General features: G+C 39.4%; 3 protein-coding genes across 7 annotated transcripts; all 3 read left to right on the top strand.

Moving 5' to 3' along the window:
- Positions 1–5,870: 5,870 nt before the first annotated feature.
- Positions 5,871–9,902, top strand: tmem33 (transmembrane protein 33). The gene is made up of 8 exons (XM_029165897.3): positions 5,871–5,984; positions 7,130–7,197; positions 7,427–7,521; positions 7,655–7,842; positions 8,135–8,202; positions 8,516–8,649; positions 8,745–8,828; positions 8,958–9,902. The coding sequence occupies exons 2-8, from the start codon at positions 7,150–7,152 to the stop codon at positions 9,085–9,087; spliced, it is 747 nt and encodes a 248-aa protein (XP_029021730.1). The 5' UTR covers positions 5,871–5,984; positions 7,130–7,149; the 3' UTR covers positions 9,088–9,902.
- A 480-nt stretch (positions 9,903–10,382) lies between these two features.
- bbs7 (Bardet-Biedl syndrome 7) lies at positions 10,383–15,823 on the top strand. 4 transcript variants are annotated; one of them, XM_041072709.2, is made up of 20 exons: positions 10,383–10,505; positions 10,721–10,890; positions 11,034–11,099; positions 11,272–11,334; positions 11,431–11,606; positions 11,708–11,894; positions 12,002–12,074; positions 12,165–12,272; positions 12,377–12,507; positions 12,645–12,729; positions 12,889–12,991; positions 13,123–13,315; positions 13,461–13,535; positions 13,630–13,698; positions 13,970–14,109; positions 14,360–14,524; positions 14,743–14,852; positions 14,923–15,026; positions 15,202–15,325; positions 15,476–15,823. In XM_041072709.2, exons 2-20 carry the CDS (start codon positions 10,855–10,857, stop codon positions 15,607–15,609), a joined length of 2,142 nt encoding a protein of 713 aa, XP_040928643.1. In that variant the 5' UTR covers positions 10,383–10,505; positions 10,721–10,854; the 3' UTR covers positions 15,610–15,823. The 4 variants fall into 4 exon arrangements, with proteins under 4 accessions (XP_040928643.1, XP_029021713.1, XP_029021711.1 ...); XM_029165879.3 differs by having other exon boundaries at positions 10,419–10,505; positions 10,819–10,890; XM_029165880.3 differs by having other exon boundaries at positions 10,408–10,890; positions 13,633–13,698.
- Positions 15,824–16,382: 559 nt separating this feature from the next.
- ccna2 (cyclin A2) lies at positions 16,383–19,470 on the top strand. 2 transcript variants are annotated; one of them, XM_029165839.3, is made up of 9 exons: positions 16,383–16,519; positions 16,631–17,067; positions 17,421–17,655; positions 17,748–17,854; positions 17,946–18,169; positions 18,246–18,450; positions 18,571–18,684; positions 18,769–18,902; positions 18,981–19,470. In XM_029165839.3, exons 2-9 carry the CDS (start codon positions 16,852–16,854, stop codon positions 19,030–19,032), a joined length of 1,287 nt encoding a protein of 428 aa, XP_029021672.1. In that variant the 5' UTR covers positions 16,383–16,519; positions 16,631–16,851; the 3' UTR covers positions 19,033–19,470. The 2 variants fall into 2 exon arrangements, with proteins under 2 accessions (XP_029021672.1, XP_029021671.1); XM_029165838.3 differs by having other exon boundaries at positions 16,448–17,067.
- Positions 19,471–20,235: the final 765 nt, after the last annotated feature.

The following is a 20,235-nucleotide window of genomic DNA, read 5'->3' as shown; positions in this document are numbered from 1 at the left end:
TCACCGAGCCAGTGGGATCATTAGTATCAGCGTTTGTGTAACTAATTAGCAAGCTGAGCAGCCAGAGGGAAGCTTGTAGAGGCGACACGGACGTCATATAACGCACATCCGCTATTGTGCATCAACAGAGGAGGCTGCTGGTCTTTGAAAGTGGCCAGTGAGACATCCCATAGTCCATCACACTGATCATGTCATCAAACTGTAAGTGCAGCTCCTTAACGAGCTGACTCCTCAGGTTCGTTAACAACAAAGGTTTTTTTTTTTTATGGGTGCGATTATTCCGCCGGGTTCAAAGTACAGGACGGGGACAGGGCGGCGCCCTGAAGTTCAAGAACAGTGCAAACAGCACATGCCAACAAGAGCAGCCACACAGCATTCAACTGTGGCAGAGCAGAAGCTGCCGAGGGGGGGGGGTTCTGTGGCCCCGCGTTAAATATGGGAAAGTTTGGGGAACGAGGTCAGCGGGTCAAGAAAAGTCAACAAGAGAGCAGCCTTGATGACAGAAGGAATTTAATATCAAAAATACATAAATCTTCAAGTGAGGGCAGGCGCAGAATGGGCACAAAGGAGGCGAGTGTTAGAGTCAACACAGATTTGTTGTTAGCGGATAAATGGATCGGAGCAAGTTGTTAACATTTAACACAAAACGCTGGCACTAGAATAGAGGCTGAGCAGAATAGAGGGGGTTCCTCCGATGGCCGTGACGGGCGGCGGGAAGAGGCTGAGGCCCGACGGGCCCAGCGTCCGGCACATTCTGCACGGCAGCGCGCCTTAACTCCCACAATGCATCTGCATTCATTACTGGTGGCGTGAACGGCCGCTGGCTGGACCCCAAGGCTTCTGGAGGTAAAGGTAAAGGCCTCGGCTGCGCTGACCTCAGCGTGCTGAGTCACAGTGGCAGCGGATGGATGTCTGTCCTCGATCAATCTTCCCCGTCTGCGTGAAATAGGCCCACGTTTGTCTCCACATCCCGTCCGACGGCCGTGCAGCACTGGACGCGGCGCTGAGAACTCTGCCTGACCTTCGCCCTCGCCCCCGCGAAGCCCTGCGAGTTCCCCGGCGGTTGCAAACAACTCTGAATTCCATAATTCTTCACCAAAAGGCACTATTAGGGAAAAATCCTTCCTTTTTGACAATTTAATAGTGCAAACTAATCATCTGGTTGACACGGGCCATTCATCTCCGCGCAGGCAGACAAAGACAGGGCCTTTTCCATAGGTTCGTCTGGATCCTGCAGTCAGACCAGCCTCTATTTTGAGATCAAGTGCACAATAAAAGCATTGTGACTGCTTAATGGCTATGTTTGTGAAGCCACCCCAAACCCAGTGCATTAAATGCATTTTTTTTGCATAGAATGAAAAATAGGCCAGCGTGGACTAATGACAGTACAACTGAGAATAAACCAGCTTCCACCGGAAGCAGAAAGGTGCAAAATTCACTGGAAGCATGAAACAAAAGAAAAGATTGGGGATAAAAACTGGGCGACTGAAATTGCTTGAACCGCCCAAGTTATGAATTCGTTTCTGAATCAATTTAACGTTGCAGGCATTTTCCAAACATCCTCTTGCGGGAGTAACAAGACAGGGAAATTGATCCAGTGAGACCTCACCTCTCAGTGCGCCTCAATAAAAGAGACATCAGCCTCTCTCCACAACTGTATAATTTTTAATATATATGCAATAAATGTTCAATTTGTTTCCAGAAATGACGGGAAATAATAACGTCAAATTTTAAAGCCATCCATTACAGCCCAACGACGCTCATGCATACGTGCTCCAACGCACAGCGCTTTGATTAATTCACACTTTGATTGTGTTTGATAAAGCAATAATGTTACAGCGCCGGGTTTTGGACCAGTTGGGCCGTTTTCCCTCCTGGAAAAAGAATATGATGGTGGCTGTGTTTTGATACTGTTTTAACTAATTCATTAAAGCTCTTTGTTTTTGCAGGAGGTGTTGTAGGGATTATTTAAATGAAGAGCAACGTCCAATCAGGTGTGTCTCTGAGCTGTGGCCGTTTTAGGTCCTCAGGCACTAAAATCTCTATAAAATACACTTTTCATGGTTGTCATTTGTCAAAAATTGGTCAAATATCAATTTTGAGAGTCATCGCAAAGTTTGAAGTGAAACCTGGTTTTATGTTTTTTCTAAATGTCCTTCACAGACATAATATCACAAATACACATTAAAAGCACAATAGTTGACTGGGCTCTGTTTGCGCACCATCATTTCATTGTAATCGCCGTATTGAAACCCTGCAGTGATGCTATGACTTGAAAGATATTTTTAAAGACCCATTGAATGAAAGGTCACAATCAGCTCAGTTTTTAGTGCCACATTAAATGTCCCCTCAGGAACATGATTGTGTTTTCAGGGCGACTGCGGCTCGCGTACATACGTTGAGCCGAAAAGAGCGCAGGTAGCAGGAGGCCGGGGTCTCACATCGCTGCAGACCCTGACACAAAGTGCATTAAGTTGGCTGATCTCTCTCGAACCATTTGATTAATTCACTCCCATTCAAACCCGAGCGAGCAAGGAGTGGAGGGACGTGACCAATGACATAATAGGCTCTGTCAAACAGCCTTGCAAAACGCCCAGACCATTTGTGGTGACAATCCTGATGCCATCAGTTCCATTATAGGCCCCCATTCAAGGCAGAAACAAACATAGCTTCACTCCCAAAATGGGAAAAGTCAGCTTTCTGCTGGATCCCCTCTGCTTTCCATGGCAGTAGCTTTTGGCTCAGGCCTCACTGTGAGCAGCCGATTTCCCTCCAGCCTTTGGAGGTGAGGGCGAACAACGTCCGTTCATCAACACAAACAAATTGACTGTCGGGGGCATTCCAGACATTTTGTTCAATAAAGAAGTCGTTTCATTTTAAAAAGAAACTATTCCACTTTCATGTAGCATAAACAAATAATGCTGATTTCCTAGGTTTCATGTCATCAACAGTTCTCCTGTTAAAGGTTTAATCAGGACTTTACTGAAGCTTTGTTTTTCACAGACTCCGTGAGATGTTGCAGAATGTTACAAATTTAAACAGTTCCTCGTTCAAAGTGCAGAGAGGATGTGGAAGAAGAAACAGGTAAAATATCTGCATGGCCATTCACTCTGTTTCTTCAAGACATTATGTTTTCTTCAAATGAAAAATGATTCCTAGTTTCAGACTGAAACACAACTGATATTTGGAATTAGTGGCACAAATGTTTGGTTAAATGCGGCGTGCAGCGATAACAATTCAAACCAACTGTGACTTTTAATAAAACTAATTGAGCACATCTGCATGAACTCAAAATATTCACACCTGTTTTCGTCCCATTTTTAACGGACAATAGCAAAAACAGCACAATATTTCTGTAAAAAAATCAATTACTCACCTATTTGCTTAGAATATAAAGAATATTTCAGCCTTTAGCCTCATCCTGCACCGTAAAACATTTGATAAAGCGAGAGTTTCAAACCTGTATAAAATACTTCATAAATAGTTTATGCAAGTTTGAATATAAATCATCACTATCAGAATTAATTTTTTTGCTTTGTTTGTTTTCACAAAGTACAGCAGCCAGAATTCTTCTTCTTAAATTTAAACCTTAAATAAATTTAAATCTGTGTGGACGCTTCATGTTCCACCATAAATCACTGCAGCGCATCATGAAACACTCGTCTACGCCGGTACTTGTGTGAAACGCCTTCCCAGATCAGGCAACAAAGGGATTAAAGGCAGAGAAGTCTGTTGATAACTCGCTTTATTGTTCCTTTAACCAGTTTGAGGGAAATGCACCGTGTCCTTCTTTTCCTCCCTATCAAGCGGCTTTTTCTTCCCGTCGTCTTCCTCGCTTGTCCCAATTTTCATCCTCTTCCACGCCCTGTTTGTTTTGGCCGAATAGCTCCAGATGCTGAGATGGAGCCATTACAGCAGCGCATTCACTTCGCTACAGAGGATGGTTTATTTCTTCTAGGGGCCCTTTACCTTCGCCTGTCACTCACTTTTCGTTTTATCTTTTTCTGTTGAAAATTGTTGGTGCAGAAAGTTTAACAGGGAAGATTAAAGGCGCGCGAAGTGCGTCCGGAGCGAAAAGAATAGTAGAAATACTATTACGGCCTATTATCGGTTTGTTACAGTGATAGCAGAGCGGATAATAATAATAATAATAATAATAATAATAATAATAATAATAATAATAATAATAATAATAATAATAATAATAATAATAATAATAATAATAATAATAATAATAAATGGGCCGCACTATTTAAGCAACATTATAATCTTACTTAGATTTTCATTTTTCTTTCAAGTTATAATTAGTGTACAAGCCGTTCAATTGTGGTTTTATTATGCTTTTGCATTTGCTTTTCATCAAGAAATCAACATTTTTTCCACATCTGAGCGAAGAATATTTAAGAATCTTTATCATTTAAAATTATTCACGGTGGCTTCATTTTACAACAGATAATTGCCCTAGTTTCCATGCATAAAATGTGCTTAAGTTCAAAACGTTTCGTTTCCACAAGACAGAAAGCTGTATTTTATTCTGTTCATGTTATTCTGAAATTGTCCCGCAATAGAAAATATCGGTCCCTCAAAACAAAATACTGGTCCTCTCACACAGTCCTTTCATAGTATGACTTTGGTCCGCACAATGATACGTATAACAACCATTTAGTTCTAAAAAGATCTGTACTTAATATTTAGTAGTGCTAGTACATTTCTACTCTTTAAACCGACTCGTCCATAGGAGCCGGGACCAATTAAAACTCTGGCAGAAAATGTCTCATTTAAATTCTCACCTTCAGCTCTCTAGTGACTAGAAACGGTCCGAAAGGAGCTGACGCTTAAAAAATCATCAAGGTCTATTCTCTCTGCGCTAGCGCTCACCATGCCCAACAAATTAAACGACAAAAAACATAAAATAGCGACACCGTTTCTGCAGCAGGCAAGCAGAATCATCAATTAAACATTGAAAATGCATGCAAGGCAGGACGCTGCAGCCTTACTTACTCTGTGCGCTGTGCTGAGTCTCCGCAGTTTAATTACAAACCCTAATTCCCAATCGCAGATATAGTGTCAAAAACTCTGCGTCTATTTCTCAGAGATTCCCTTTAACAAGTGGAAACTTAGTGTCCTCCTGCACCATTTTATACATGATGAGCCGTCAGTAATGGGATTATTAAACAAAAACGTTTCAGGCGCTGGCGTTAACCTTTTTTAATGCCTAATTAAGTTTTGCAAAGAAATAATTAGATTCTACAGTGCTTACACTGCCTATATTTTCAAATGGCATCTGCAGCAAACACATCACCCTGCGACACTCGTGACAATAATCTGCGGATATATGCGCTACGGTAGCAGCCAGATGTACAATTTTAAAACATGTTGGGACGAAATAAGGTGCACTTAAAGCTAAAATAATTATCCGACATAGGCTATGGGCCAACGTGCATCAAGATGAGCAGGTCGATGGCGCCCCCTTGTGGCAGCTCACATAATGACATGTTTATGAATAAAGCAGAAATTCGGTAGAATGAAAACAACGATCAAGAACGCAAATGTTTAATAAATCTTGATGGACTATGAAAACAGGTTTTTAGTTTACAGTTTATTGATCTAGCAGAAATACATGCGCTGAAACATCGCTGATGCGCCAATATGTGCATGCGCACTCTACAGCCATTTCAGAGTAGCTCGTAATACTTACTTAAATTAGTACAAATGACTTCTTATTCTTGCAGTATTGTTTTACTATGTGATTATTAAAAGACAATGCCAGTTTTAGAACATCTTTTTTTCATGTACACATCATGTATGAAAATATATATTAGTATTTGTATTGGGGATTTTGTGTATTGATCTGAGATATCGCGAGATATGCGTGTCTTCTCGCTTCAAGGTCACCTGATCATTTACTTTAGTCTAGTGACCAGGAACCTGTCACAATTATCCCAGCGTGCAGCGCAGCACTTCGACGCTGAATCACTATTAAGGTACATGTTGTGTTTTCACTTCAATTTGATTTGTTATTAGCCACCCGGCTGGTTGGTTGTACGTGGGTCTTTTACAAAGCCAGTACAGCTAATGTTACCGGTAATGGTACGAGGACAGAATCTATGAACTAGCTAAAATAGCTAACGTTAGCTTCGGCGGTGGCTAACGTGCTAGTAACGATGGTAACGGAATATTCTAGAGCCACCTGCCGCTGCTAACGCTAGCAGTTATATTAAAATGTATATTTAAGTGTATCTGAATTTTGTTCTAACTAACAGTTTGTCATCATCCAGTTGCATCACTACTAAACGGTTTTTATGTTGTAAGGTAACGTTTAGCTTAGTCATTAACTTAGCTGAATCCTAAACACGCTAAGGCTAGTGCAGCTAACGTTAAAAAGCTTTATAGTTCTCTTCAGTAAGAGCTAATTTAGGCTAACTACATATCATACAGTCTTAAAGCAGTGGATAAAGTTTTTGTGTTGGGGGTTCTGATTCTGACTATGTTATAAAGAGTAGTGTTTTTATGGTTAAATTTTGAGAGATCCTACATCTTTAAAAACTAAGTCCTTACTTTAGCTTTTCAGTCATGTAGTACCTCTGCTTGCAACTCTTGCCTTTGCTCTCACTGGTCTAACTGGTCTACAACAGTTCTACAGCAGCCCTAAACGCATAGGCTTGGCTAATAATTTCAGTGTCTGTGTTGTCTTTAGCCTCACTACATAGGACTTCAATGCAACTTAAAGAAACAACGCTAAATTGAACCTGTTAAATCCCTTAACCCTTTAAAAGGTCTCATTACAGTCTCTTCTAATCCAAATAAATCCATATTTAAACTATAAAGCTTTAAAATTGGATAAGGTCAAACATAGTTTCTATGTAAACAAATAAAAATTTCACTTAGGTCTTGAACAAACATTTATTTGAAGTTTTGATTTCTGACGTCGCATTGTTGCTAAATATAGGGTTGTTTTTTCAACTATATATACTACATATTTATGTAGTATATATAGTTGATATATATTCTCATGAAACCTCAGTTACTAATAATAAGAATGGAATATGGCTTAGGTACATTCACCTGTAATAATAGAAGGTTTTTGATAACAGTTGCTTCTGAGTAATACTACTTTTCACTTCTACAGAAAGACCCCCCCTCCCAAAGATGGCTGACGCAAACCAACAAAGCCCTCCTCCACAGCCAGGGCCTGTGGTAAGTTGACAGTTTGAACTACACAGATTTTACAGTTGTTGCTTAACATGTTTAGTCCACTCTTCTGAATTTGCACACAAAGATTAATTCTCATTGTTCAAAAGAGTTTGTGTAAAGGTCAATAAGACAGTGCACAATCCACTGTTTTTAAATCTTTGATATTAGGTGCTGAGTGTACGATGAGCATAGTTTTTATACTTTTTAATGCTTGAAACTCCTGTTTTTATAGCAATTTCTAATAAGCAACAAGCTGGAAACTGCAATGTGGCTGTCGCGGCTCTTCACAGTCTACTGCTCCATAATGTTTATTCTACCAATTTTGGGGTAAGTGATTTTGCTCATTTACTGACCCTGACCAACTGTAAAAAATATAAACATTTTAAAAATGTTTGTACTTATTCTAATCTATATGTTTTACGAGCTGTTGTGTAAACATTAGTCTCTTTGTGTGTTTCAGACCATATGCAGCAGCTAACTTCTACCAGAGAGCCCTTTTAGCAAACGCCCTCACCAGTGCCCTTCGCTTGCATCAAAGACTTCCACGCTTCCAGCTGAGCAGAGCTTTTCTGGCACAGGCTCTCCAGGAAGATAGCTGCCACTATCTGCTCTACTCACTCATTCTGGTCAACTCCTACCCTATCACAAGTATCCTTTCACCTTGATATTCTTGATTAAAAACTAGAGGTTTAAAGACTAGAAAAATAGAATGGTTTTGGATGCTACAGTGCTGCTGACATGGTCGATATTCATTGCCTCTGAACAATATCATGTGAAGATGTATTGCATAGGTATTTATGATCGTTTCTCATTCGGCAAAAGCTTGTTTATATCCAAATCACATTGTAAGTATAACCATATCCTACTGATATGTGGCTCTATATAACAATGGTTTTGGAATGATTCTGTTTTTTTAGTTGATCTTAACACTTTTGTCCAGTGAGCATCTTTCCAGTTTTTCTCTTCTCTTTGCTTCATGCAACTACCTACACAAAGAAAGTTCTTGATGTGAGTACAAAACAGCAATCACCTGCTGTGACTTTTAATACTATTTATTAAAAATGTATGATGGGAAGCATTTTGCAGAGAACTGCATAACACCCTGTTGGGACATTACCACCAGCCAAATGGTGTTTTAATTGCCTAATCCATCAACCAGCCACTGCTCAGAGATGCACATTCAGCCAAAAAATCTAATAAAAGCTCATGATTGATAATGTGACACTCCGCTGTGTGTTTCTAATGTACTTTTGGGTTTTATGTAAACTTTGTGCCTTAATTTGTCCTCAGTTACTGACCCCTTTTTTTCTTTTTCTTGCAGTCCATGGGCCCCAACAGCCTTATGTTCATCAGAAACCTCCTGGACAAACTAACATCCAATCAGCAGAACATCTTGAAGTTCATCGCCTGTAATGAGATCTTCTTGATGCCAGCCACTGTTTTCATGCTCTTTAGGTATGTTCATTCCCTAAGTTGAATAATGATATTAGTAGTAGTATTGTACAATTGTTCAAAGGCTATATAGACAATTGTTTATTTAATTATTACAGTGGCCAGGGTAGCTTGCTGCTGCCTTTTATTTACTACCGATTTCTGACTCTCCGCTACACATCTAGAAGAAACCCATACTGCCGGTAAGATATCGTATAGTACATTATAATTACAAATGTATAAAATTATAACTTACAAGCTTGTAGTTTCTGTATTTTCTGTTATTAACAAAACAAAAACTGATGTTTTAAACAAATGTGTTTCCACTCCAGCACCTTGTTCACAGAGCTTCGAATTCTTCTGGAACACTTCATCATGAAGCCTGCCTGTCCCGCCTTCTTCAGGAGAATGTGCCTCAATAGTATCGCCTTCATCAGTCGCCTTGCACCCACAGGAGTCTGATTACACTAGGTCGACATTTTACTTTTTATGTTTGATTTTTTCCACCATTTAGAATATGACTTTGATGGAGACAGACAATGCCATCAACGGAAGGAACTGGTTTTTGAATGTCAACTTAGTCTGTTCTCCAAAATTTACTTCTATTTGAGTACACTTGAAAAGCAGCCATTGATGCACTGATGTCTCTCTTCTGTTACCATCTCCATGGTGTGACCTCACGTAAGCGGTGGACATTCCCCATTGTGTGCTCGCTGAATGAAGCACATCAGCTCCGTTGTCTATCAGCTGATGAAGTTTCCTTTTTTACTTTTTATTTATTGAAAGTTGATAACTGTGTAATGAAACATTAACATTGAGATTAATAACTTAAATAAAATGTTATAATGCATAATTATATGTTTTTAATCATGTTTTGGATGGATTAAGGATGGAGTTTGTTTGCAATTTCTATCTTGTCCAGTTTCCTTTCTATGTGTGCTTCTGATGCTCGTGATTTGTCTAAATGCCTAACAGATCTATTCTATGAATACCACCCGCTTACTCTTTTAATGTAGGCATGTCAAAATATGTTGAATAAAGGAACAAGATATCTGCTGTATTTTATAGAATATTGTAAGGTACCTGTCATTTTGCTTCACACTTTCATGCATTGAGATATATTTTCACCTTAGTTTAAACATTTTTAAATTCAGATTTTGCTGTCATAGATGTCTGGCTTTTTTGCATGCTATATTTTTTTCTGACATGTTAAGTGTTTATCTACAGTACCACATTTTTATGATGAAATCTCTTAATTAAACCACTAAAATCTAAAAGTTTGTTTTTATTTTACTATTTAATTGATACAATTTATGATGAACTAAACACTTAAGCACTCCACATAAATATACCAAAGTGATTTAACAGTGTTACAAGCTTAGTGCATTTAATTTTACCTGTTAAGGTAATGCATAATTTTAATTGTAACAGATTTTATTTACCTTTAACATGTAAGCCTTACTTTGCCATGAAGGTGATAAAGCGAAATCAGTATTCCGTGTGCTCAGATGTCGCGCATGCGCAATCTGCACTGCTTTATTCAGCTGTCGGTTCTATAAGTTGTTGAGCTTTTCTGATAATGTCTTTTAAAACTAATTACACCTATATACACCCACGCAGATAGGTTTTAAAGCACGGGAGTCTATTTATCAAGCTATGAGGTATATTAGAACTCACTTGAGTACCCGGAACATCTAGGCAGGTTTTGCGTTAAAGTGATATCCAATCAGAACACAGCTTCAACCTGAGGTTGTTCTGTCATCCAATAGTATGTCAGCGTGTTACAGCAGCATCGTTGCTACTAGCAACACTGCGTCTATCTTGTTCGGAAATGTAGACATTCGTGTCTAATAATCGCCTTATGGATGGTATTTAGTTTGGTTAGTATGAAAAGACCATAATTAGCTTCGTTTGTTTTATGTCGGACACAGAATCGTGTTAAAGGTCTTTTCTGGGTATTAGAGTTGACAGCTGGTGTGCGAATAAATCGTGTTAGACAATTAGCGTTAGCTTTCTAGCTAGCGTTAGCTGTCGTGTTAATCCTTTGCTTTAGATAATCCCGGGTCCTACATTTCCAATACTATCGTTTCACTAGGTAGACGATTCTCACACATTTGAATGAGACATGACGACAGTTGACTGCAACTAGTGCTGGGTTTACAGCGGCGTAACCTTCCTGGATGCCTTTCACAGTTTTTCCTTGAAGACTGCGATCTTTAGTCGAATAGGATGGAGATTCACTTGAATCGAGTTGACTACATTCAGGTAATGAAAAGTAAAGTTAGAGTTTATCGGCTTTAGTGTTGATCTCTGTGTATTTAGATCACATAGATAATATAGAATTAGAAGTATTGCAATTACGCATCTGTTTTACTTTATTTATACATCATTCCTATTTGTCCTCACAGGTTGGGGTGACATCCCAGAAAACAATGAGACTGCTTCCAGCATTAGGAAAAAAGGCAACCCAGAAGGTATTTTTAACCTGCAGTACAGATGAGATGCCTCCTTGATGACACTGTGTGATAACAACAACAACCTGAACATGTGAAGTTTTTAAACCTTTGCACAATGTTGTAGCTAAACCCCTACGTGCTAGATGGCTGGTATTATAGCTTCACTGTGTTTAATGACTGCTTGTTCTAGGTTGCCATTGGCGATCACGATGGGATACTGACATGTTTCGGAATGAAGAAGGGAGAGGCAGTGGTGGGTATCGCAAATGTGTTGCTAATTTTTTTAACAAAGTTAGTCAGGATTAATTTATTGAGTCAAGATCAATAAAATTATTTCTCTCTGTTTCAGCCTGTGTTTAAAACACTCCCAGGGCCAAAGATAACTAGAATGGATCTTGGAGGACCTGTGGGAACTCCACAGGAGAAGATCTTTGTGTGTTCTGGTTCTCAAGTGAGAGGATTCACCAAGAAAGGCAAACAGTTCCTGACTTTTGATGCCAATCTCACTGAGACCATAAATGCCATGTAAGAACCAATTCCCTGCATTTCAGTCAACGTTGCTTGATTGCTCTGTGCAAAAAGTGTTTCTTATCCTACTGAGCAATGTTATGCAATTTATTTTCCAGGCATGTCTCCGTTTCAGACCTTTTTCTTTGTGCAAGTTACATCTACAATCACTACTGTGACTGCAAAGATCAGGACTATTATCTTTCTGGAGACAAAATCAACGATATCACGTGTGCGTCCTCAGAAAATTTAACTCGTCTTGTTCCAGTTCTGGCTTGCCAAGATCGGGTTCTCAGAGTCTTGCAGGTACACTGAAATTATACATATTGCAGCTGATGCAGAAATATGTTCTTTGTCCAACAAACAAATACAATTCAAAATTAAATTCTTAGTTGTTGTTTTTAACTCTGTAGGGATCAGAGCTTGCTTATGATATAGAAGTTCCAGGCCCTCCATCTGTCCTGGAACTGTACAACAAAGATGGAGGCAAGTTAATTCCTTTGTGTCATGCACATTAGACCTATAATGCGTTGTACTGGCTTTTACATAATAGTACTAATGATACATTTTTTACAGGAGAGGAAATTCTCTTTGGAACTACAGATGGAAAAATAGGATTAGTCCATATTGGTGAGCACTCAGCTGTGAGCAAATGGGAGATTGATAATGACAAGAAAAAAGGAGGTACTGTGTACTTTACGTTTTGTATAAATACAGAGTTATAATGAAACCTGCTAGTAACCTGTCATAGTTTGAAGTTGACAAACGTATTATCTGTCTATCATCAGGAATACTTTGCATTGACAGTTACGACATTATTGGAGATGGAGTGAATGACATCCTTGTGGGCAGGGATGATGGAACAGTAGAGGTCTATGGTTTTGACAGTAACAGTGAGCCCACATTACATTTTGAACATGTGAGTTAATGTATCAATGCTATGTTAAGCATACATGCATGTTGAGATGTAAACCAATAATTGAATATGTCTTTTGTTTGATGGTAATACAGTTGATGATTATTGAACACCAAAGTTATTCTCTTCCATGGTTATAGGTGTTGAGTGAGAGTGTGACATCCATCCAGGGTGGCTGTGTGGGGAAGGAGTCTTATGATGAAGTTTTAACTGCCACTTACACAGGTTAGGATTCAAAACAGTGTATAAAGAAAGACAAGTATGTGTCTTACTGTCTCTCTGTCTATCAAAATTTACTATTGGTCAATTAAAACACTATTGATAGTATTTTAAAGTCAGAATGGCATTCATAGTAATGTGCACTACCACAATGTTCTGCTATAGGATGGGTGACTGGTTTAACCACTGAGTCCCAGAAGACTGAGGTTGGCCCTGGAGATGAGGTCAAATTGAGTAAGGAGACCCAATCTAAAGTCGAAGCTCTCAGGTATTGATAACAAAAACTGGTTAATTTCAAGTAATACCTTATGTTCTTGTGCTGTTAAATAGTCTGATTTATTTTAGTAGTTCAAACACTATTTAAAAACAAATCTAGTAATATAGCTGATCATATTTTAGAGCGGAGTTGGAGCAGCTTCAGATGAAGGTCCTGCAGGGACGTGAGCAGTACCATCAGATCTCCCAGTCAAGCACTGCTGTCTCTGCTGTGCCTGTCTTCAGTATCAATGACAAGTTCACTCTCTGCCAAGATGATGCAAGCTACAGCCTGACCCTGGAGGTGCTGACTGCCATTGATAATCTGCTGCTTCAGGTACAGCAATACTTAATCGTTGATGGTACAACAGAATTTCATTTTACACACCCTCTTCAAAAATATAGAACCAAAATATGACACATTCCTATGTTGCCGGCATTAATATGCATAATTTAACTTTTGAAATCACCCTTCTGTGCAGAGTGACGTTCCAATAGACCTGCTGGATGTAGATAAGAATTCTGCTGTTGTGAGTTTCAGTGAGTGTGACTCAGAGGTGAGCTGTGTAAACTAGTTCTATACATACTGTAAATAAATTCATAAACCTACTGCTGCTTCTACAGCAGCTGACAATTTTATGCTGTTTTCAGCAGCCTAATGGGAACTTCCTCCTGGCCACATACAGATGTCAGGCTAACACTACCCGACTTGAGCTTAAGGTAAAAAAGTGTGGCACTGTCAGTGTGATTATATCATGGACCCTGCTTATCTGTGTATTAAGATAAGATAAGATCAGACTTTTTTATCCAGTGATGGGGAAATTCCTTCGTTTGCAGCAGTGATATAACATTGAACAAAAACATCAGACAGAAACAAGATAAAACCAAAAACAGTATGTGCATTATTGGAGTAAATGTACTCTGTAGTAAATGTGTCAATCATTGTCATGATTGCAATGGTACAAAAGGTGTTTGTACATCATTGTGCTAGGTGAGGTCCATAGAAGGACAGTATGGGACCCTGCAGGCGTATGTTACCCCTAGACTGCAACCCAAGACCTGCCAAGTCCGTCAGTACCAGATTAAACCTCTTTCTCTTCACCAGCGAACTCACAGCATAGATCAAGACAGGTAAAGCATGAAAGAAAATACTAAAAAAATATTCCATAATGACTCCATGATATCCAAATGTCTCATTGTACACCTCATAAAGCAAAAAGTACAACACTAAATGCTGAAAATATGTTTTAAGTATCATGATTCTTCTGCAATATTACATTTATGTTGTCAGTCATAGCATGTAAATTGTGTTATTAATATTTGCCTCAAATTTGATCAATTCATCTTTGTCTCTTACTTTATCCTTTTGTCTGTGCTTCAGGCCCATGAATAAACTCAGCCTGGTAGGACAGTTCAGTTTCGCAGAGATCCATTCCTGGGTTGTTTTCTGTTTACCTGAAGTGCCTGAAAAAACACCAGCAGGAGAGTCCATCACTTTCTATTTCCAAAACACCTTCCTTGGCACACAACTTGAAGCCAATTACTGGTAAATTAAAGCCCACAATAGAAAGAGAGTTTCTGATGATCATGACACCAGTAGGAAGCTGAAATGTGAATGTACATTTCTTATGAGACTTCTTTTACATGCTAGACATTTAAACTGTTCATTTGAACATTTGTAAACAGGGAAGATGTTTGTTAAAATTGACTTGTGAATCGTGTTTCCTGAAGTTTATCTATCTATTTATCTATTTATAATTTTAGTAAAGGAGAGGGTCACTTCCGGTCAGACAACATCTCTACCATCTCTATACTGAGTGATGTCTTCTCTAAAGAGGCCACCAAGAAAAAAATAAATCTAAACATTTCATATGGTAAGTGCATTCTAATGCTTTAGGGCCTGTAGCAATTTATTTTGTGCTCAGGTATTTTGTTTTATTTCAGATATTAATGATGATTCTGTGAGCCACACTCTGAAGATGATCCATCCGAAACTGGAGTATCAGTTGTTGCTGGCTAGAAAAGTCCAGCTTATTGATGCACTAAAAGTAAGTCTTATGCTCTTTAGCCTCATCAATTGTGCTTCAAAGACATTGATTGATTATCTCTATTTTTCTCTATGTCCTGACCCTGCGTTTGCCTGAAGTGAAGATTGTTGCTCATTTTCAGGCTTTTATGAAAAATGGAAATGTACCTTTGGTCTTCTTTGTCTCTGATTGGCAGGAGCTTCAGGTTCACGAGGGAAATGCTGATTTTCTCATCCCAGAGTATCGCAAGATCCTGGATGAGTCCGCTAATCTCCTTGAGGAGTACAAGAAGCAGCCTGCACATCTCGAGAGGCTTTATGGTACTGTATGTTACTGTAACTCTTAACTACTAATTATTATTGTACTTGCTGTGGAACTATGCTGCTAATTTATAATTTCATTATTTTTCACACAGCACTCTAAACCAGACTTGTAAATTGTTATTATATTGTTCTTTTTCTTTTTAATAGGGATGATCACGGACCTCTTCATTGACAAATTCAAGTTCAAAGGCCAGAATGTGAAAACAAAGGTGTCGACATTGTTGGAGATACTCGATAATTATGACCTAAATTCCCTATTAGATTTTTTCAATGATGCATGATGTGAAATAAATCAGAAGATAATGAACATTATTTGTGCTATTTTTGTATTGTAAATACAAAAGGTTTGTTTTGTAGTCAATGTTTTGTTGTTAGATTGTTGCATAAGTACAGTTTGATCTATGTATGGTGTACAGTATTTGATATTTATGTATTTTGATTAGTTTCTAAAAACAATGTTGGAAAAAATAAATCGCTCTATGGCTGTCAGGTTGATGCTGGTTTCACTGTTTTAGTGGTTGGTGTTGAAAATGCAACCAAAGATAAAAAGAGCACATTTATATATGTATATTTTATATAAAAAATAGGACTGAAAGTTTCTAAATAAAATAATAATTTATTAATCATTTTAGGGGCTGGTGAAATTATACAGAAAGTGCCTTCTCTTTTCTTATAATACCAGCTTGTATGTACCACTACAGATTTGAGGTGCTCGTTTTTACTGGAGTGCATCCATGTACTAAGTTTCACACCAACAGAGGAAATATATAAATGTAAAGTAAAACAAATTACTAGAATTTATAAAAAACATGATAAGTTTTGTCATTACCTACCTAATCAATAAACCGCTAATATGCCACAAATATGTCATTGTCGGTAATGCTTTATAAATTATTAAAAAACATTTTTAGATGTCTAAATAAATGATACTGGCACGGTTTTGTCTGTACATACACAAATGAGATGGCTAGATAACGTCTGCACGCTCGCCTTTATGCATCGAACCGGTTTTAAATTTGCAATTAGGAACATTGGACTCCTTCGGCTCTCGTAGCGGAAGTACGTCACTACATACGCGCCCCGTGATTGGCCCGTTTCAATCCTCGCGGGCTACTTGAACTGCGAAAAAAAGAAACATCTTTACATGTTTCTGTGTCAATGGGCCAAGGCTAGCGGCGACCTTGTCTGCAGGTTGGTACCAATAACCATCCGTACGAAGAATGGAGTCTTGAATTCCTTGTTTTCAGGTCGCTGTCGAGTCGCCGTTTGTATATGTTTATTTTTGTATTCCTTTGTTTTTAGTACTGCGGTTCCAAGTGCCGTTGCCATCTCAACATTTGTTTAGTCAAAACTAAACTTCCTCGGCTAGGTAGCAGCTAATGCTAGCCTGGACATAACCGCCAGATAGTGGTCCTTTTTTTTATAGCTCATTTGAGACTTTTTTTGCAAGCGAGTGCACAGCACAACTGTAGTTAGTGCATCGGTAGCTAGGCGGGGAGAAGAAGCTACTTTTTATACGAAACATGTCGGGAGCTAACAGGGGTCAGAGCAGCGCGGCTAGCGATTATCACAACCAAGAAAACATGCTGTCAAGACTGAGAGGTTCACTAAAACCACGACCTGCTGCAAACGAGAACCAAGAAAACCTCCCTCCAAAGCCAGCAGCCAACAGAACCGTCCTCGGAGCCCTCCCGAACAACCAGCGAAGCAAAAGCCAGAGTCAGCGCGGCACAAAGCAGGTTGGTTCACGATGCTCCTCCAGCTAGTGTTTGCTAATGATTGCTGTAGATGCATGCGGTGCCTTTTGTGTATTTTGGAGGCAAAGTTGGACTCTATCATGATTAACTGAACAACCGTTTTGACCATAAATTAGCTTTATGGACAGTTTGACCTGTGTTTTGCGCCCTCGCAGAGGCGTTAACTACTCTCCGAGCTAACCCCATTTGTTGTCCGCCATTTTATTGTCATCGTAAATCACCTAATTAGTTTGTTGCACACTATACTACAGTATAGCAAACATTTTGTTGCAACACTTCTTGAGTTTCATGCTATATTAAGCAAACTGTTATGAAAACCTGCTTTGTCTTTCCAGGAATCGTCACAGCCCTTGTCTTACAAACATGACGATTTTGGTAAAGGCTGTAATGAGAAGCCAACCTTCCAGATTCATGTTGATGATCCCGAAGGTGCCTGCACAAAGAAACCACAACCTGTTAAATCAAAGGCTGTCCCCGAAGAGTCTCCCCTAACCATCAACAATGCTGTGGCACGGCTCAGACCACCACTTGCTACCATTGATATGCCACCGGTGATGGATGTTAGCTTTGGTGGGTTGCATAGTGTCCGATTCTTGATCAAAAAGCTTTCGTACAGTCCTTGATTAAAACATTTAGTTTAACGGTTTATCAACTCTGAGCAGACTCCCCCATGGACATGTCGGTGGTTGAAGGAGAGGAGAAACCAGTCGACGTAAATGAGGTCCCAGAATATGCTGCTGAAATTCACACATATCTGAGGCAGATGGAGGTGAGAAGTGAAAGGCCACTGAATTAACTTGCTACTGTTCTAAACTGTTAAATGTAGCTTGATATGTGGATAACTGTTTTCTTCCCTGCAGTTGAAAAACCGGCCCAAAGCAGGCTACATGAAGAAACAACCAGACATCACTAACAGCATGCGGGCCATCCTGGTGGACTGGCTGGTGGAGGTTGGAGAAGAGTACAAACTCCAGAATGAGACTCTCTATCTGGCTGTGAACTACATTGACCGCTTTCTTTCATCGATGTCCGTCCTAAGAGGGAAGCTCCAGCTGGTTGGAACAGCTGCTATGCTGCTAGCTTCGTAAGTGTCTGCTCTCTAGCACTTGTTTAATTTTGTTATGGGTCAATCAGGCATTCACTTTTTTTGTCAAATGCAGGAAATTTGAAGAAATTTACCCCCCAGAGGTTGCAGAGTTTGTTTACATCACAGATGACACTTACACCAAGAAGCAAGTGTTAAAAATGGAGCATCTGGTGCTTAAAGTACTGTCCTTTGATCTGGCAGCACCAACGATTAATCAGTTTCTTACCCAGTACGTCCTCAATCAATCTGTTAACAAGCAGGTTGAGAACCTGGCAAAGGTGAGCGTAAACATTATAGCATTTCCCAGTTTAAAATGCATTGTTGTGGCAAGTTCTTAACTCTTATGTAGCTTGTGCAAATACTTGCAACCATCTCAGACTTATCCTTTCCTCCTTTAGTACCTTGGGGAGCTCAGCCTGGTTGATTCCGATCCCTTCTTGAAGTATCTGCCATCTCAGACAGCTGCTGCAGCCTACATCGTTGCCAACAACACAGTGACTGGGGGCTCGTGGGTAGGTTTAGTTGTGCTAGTTTCTCATTGGCTCAATTGCTAAAGGTGATGCTTGACTGAATGTCCAATATTCTGCCCTTTTCAGCCAAAGTCACTGGTGGAGCTCTCTGGCTACACTTTAGAAGGACTAATGCCATGTGTGGAGGACCTACACAGAACGTACTTGAGTGCTGCTCAGCATGCCCAGCAGTCTGTCCGGGAGAAGTACAAGGGCTCAAAGTAAGTGCACTGCTAATAAACATGACCCTAGCTATGCGTATATTGTACATTAAACATTGCTTTTTTTTTCTTGCGCAGGTACCATGAAGTTTCAAACATTGACGCTCCAACTAAATTGCTGCTGAACTAACTCCCTTCCCCTTGTCTATGTAGAGCTATACCAATTTTGTTTTTAATAGTGTGCCACTATTTCATAACATGGCCTGCTCTTCTTGGAGTAGTGCTAGCTGTTTAGAGTTTTTATTGTATTTTTATACAAAATTAATGCCAGTTGTTGACAAATCAAGCAGTTTTAAAATTGTAACTTGATCAGACAAAATGTACAACTACTGCTCTTGGCTCAAGGATGTTAGTGTCTGAATGGGCACAAACCCAGATGCCCTTTTACTTTATCCAGGGTGTCACCTGTTCTATAGCCTCATGAAGAGCATATTAAAGTGTTTTGTCTGTCAATGAGTCAGCTGTTTCATTACATCAGTGTATGAGAAATGTAATTACATTAAGAGCTTCAGGACATATGCTGCGTTGTAAACTATGGCACTTGTAAATAAAAGCTATCAAAGTAAAACTGTTCTGTGCTTTATATCGTGTTGGCCTCATGGGGGCAGCAGAGCACAATGCTGGGTAAAGGGTTTTCTTGTGAGGCTCTACTGCTAGATGGGGTCTAGAAAAGTAAGTTGCTTCATGTAATCTTTCAGTTTCTAGCTTAATTTTAGTATCTGGTTAAATTTTAACATTTGCCGAAGTCTATTTGTTTTGGAAGCTTTATAAAACGGAAATGCTGAGGTTTAGATTCAAATGGTCAATCACCACACCTGCATGTGTATCAAATTTAGTGTATTGAGGACACTCTTCAAAAGTCTTTAATGCCAGCAGCTTTTACAAAATCTGTACATTTGATCTAGTATGTGGAATTTAAGCATTATGGTAGTACAATGTTTTACTTCAGTGGTGTCTAGTCTTGAAGTCTTCATGGATTTATAGAATAAAGTCAGGTAGGGTAAAATCAAGTCTGATTGAAGAAAGTCTTTTAATCTCCAAATCTTCAAAGCTTTAAATTTAATTTAATATCTAGGTATATGGTAACACCAAACTTGAAGCATGTAAACACACGTCATGACAGCGTGGATGATATTTTCCACCGGTTCTCGGGGGTTTGATTTCTCCCTGTGAAAGTGACGTGGAGCCAGCCAATGCCATTAAAGCCATCTCCCGCTCCCTCCCCCCTCATGATAAATTGGGAGGCTGGCTTTGTGCGAGGAGTCTGACAGGAGAGGGGAAGCGGAGCCCAGCTGCACACAGATTTCCACCATTTCACCTCAGTAGAATGGAC

This window comes from Betta splendens, chromosome 10 (assembly GCF_900634795.4).
Source record: "Betta splendens chromosome 10, fBetSpl5.4, whole genome shotgun sequence".
Classification (NCBI taxonomy): domain Eukaryota; kingdom Metazoa; phylum Chordata; class Actinopteri; order Anabantiformes; family Osphronemidae; genus Betta; species Betta splendens.
The sequence above is the reverse complement of the archived record's forward strand: the minus strand, read 5'-3'. Positions and strand labels throughout refer to the sequence as shown.

Bases quoted from the DNA above. Each gene is read 5' to 3' on its own strand.
- tmem33 (XM_029165897.3), top strand. From the start codon at position 7,150: ATGGCTGACGCAAACCAACAAAGCCCTCCTCCACAGCCAGGGCCTGTG. The intron at 8,203-8,515 runs GTGAGTACAAAA...TTTTTCTTGCAG, and splicing joins ACACAAAGAAAGTTCTTGAT to TCCATGGGCCCCAACAGCCT. The intron at 8,650-8,744 runs GTATGTTCATTC...TAATTATTACAG, and splicing joins ACTGTTTTCATGCTCTTTAG to TGGCCAGGGTAGCTTGCTGC.
- bbs7 (XM_041072709.2), top strand. From the start codon at position 10,855: ATGGAGATTCACTTGAATCGAGTTGACTACATTCAG. The intron at 14,110-14,359 runs GTAAAGCATGAA...TCTGTGCTTCAG, and splicing joins CACAGCATAGATCAAGACAG to GCCCATGAATAAACTCAGCC. The intron at 14,525-14,742 runs GTAAATTAAAGC...TTATAATTTTAG, and splicing joins CAACTTGAAGCCAATTACTG to TAAAGGAGAGGGTCACTTCC.
- ccna2 (XM_029165839.3), top strand. From the start codon at position 16,852: ATGTCGGGAGCTAACAGGGGTCAGAGCAGCGCGGCTAGCGATTATCAC. The intron at 18,170-18,245 runs GTAAGTGTCTGC...TGTCAAATGCAG, and splicing joins GCTGCTATGCTGCTAGCTTC to GAAATTTGAAGAAATTTACC. The intron at 18,685-18,768 runs GTAGGTTTAGTT...TGCCCTTTTCAG, and splicing joins CAGTGACTGGGGGCTCGTGG to CCAAAGTCACTGGTGGAGCT.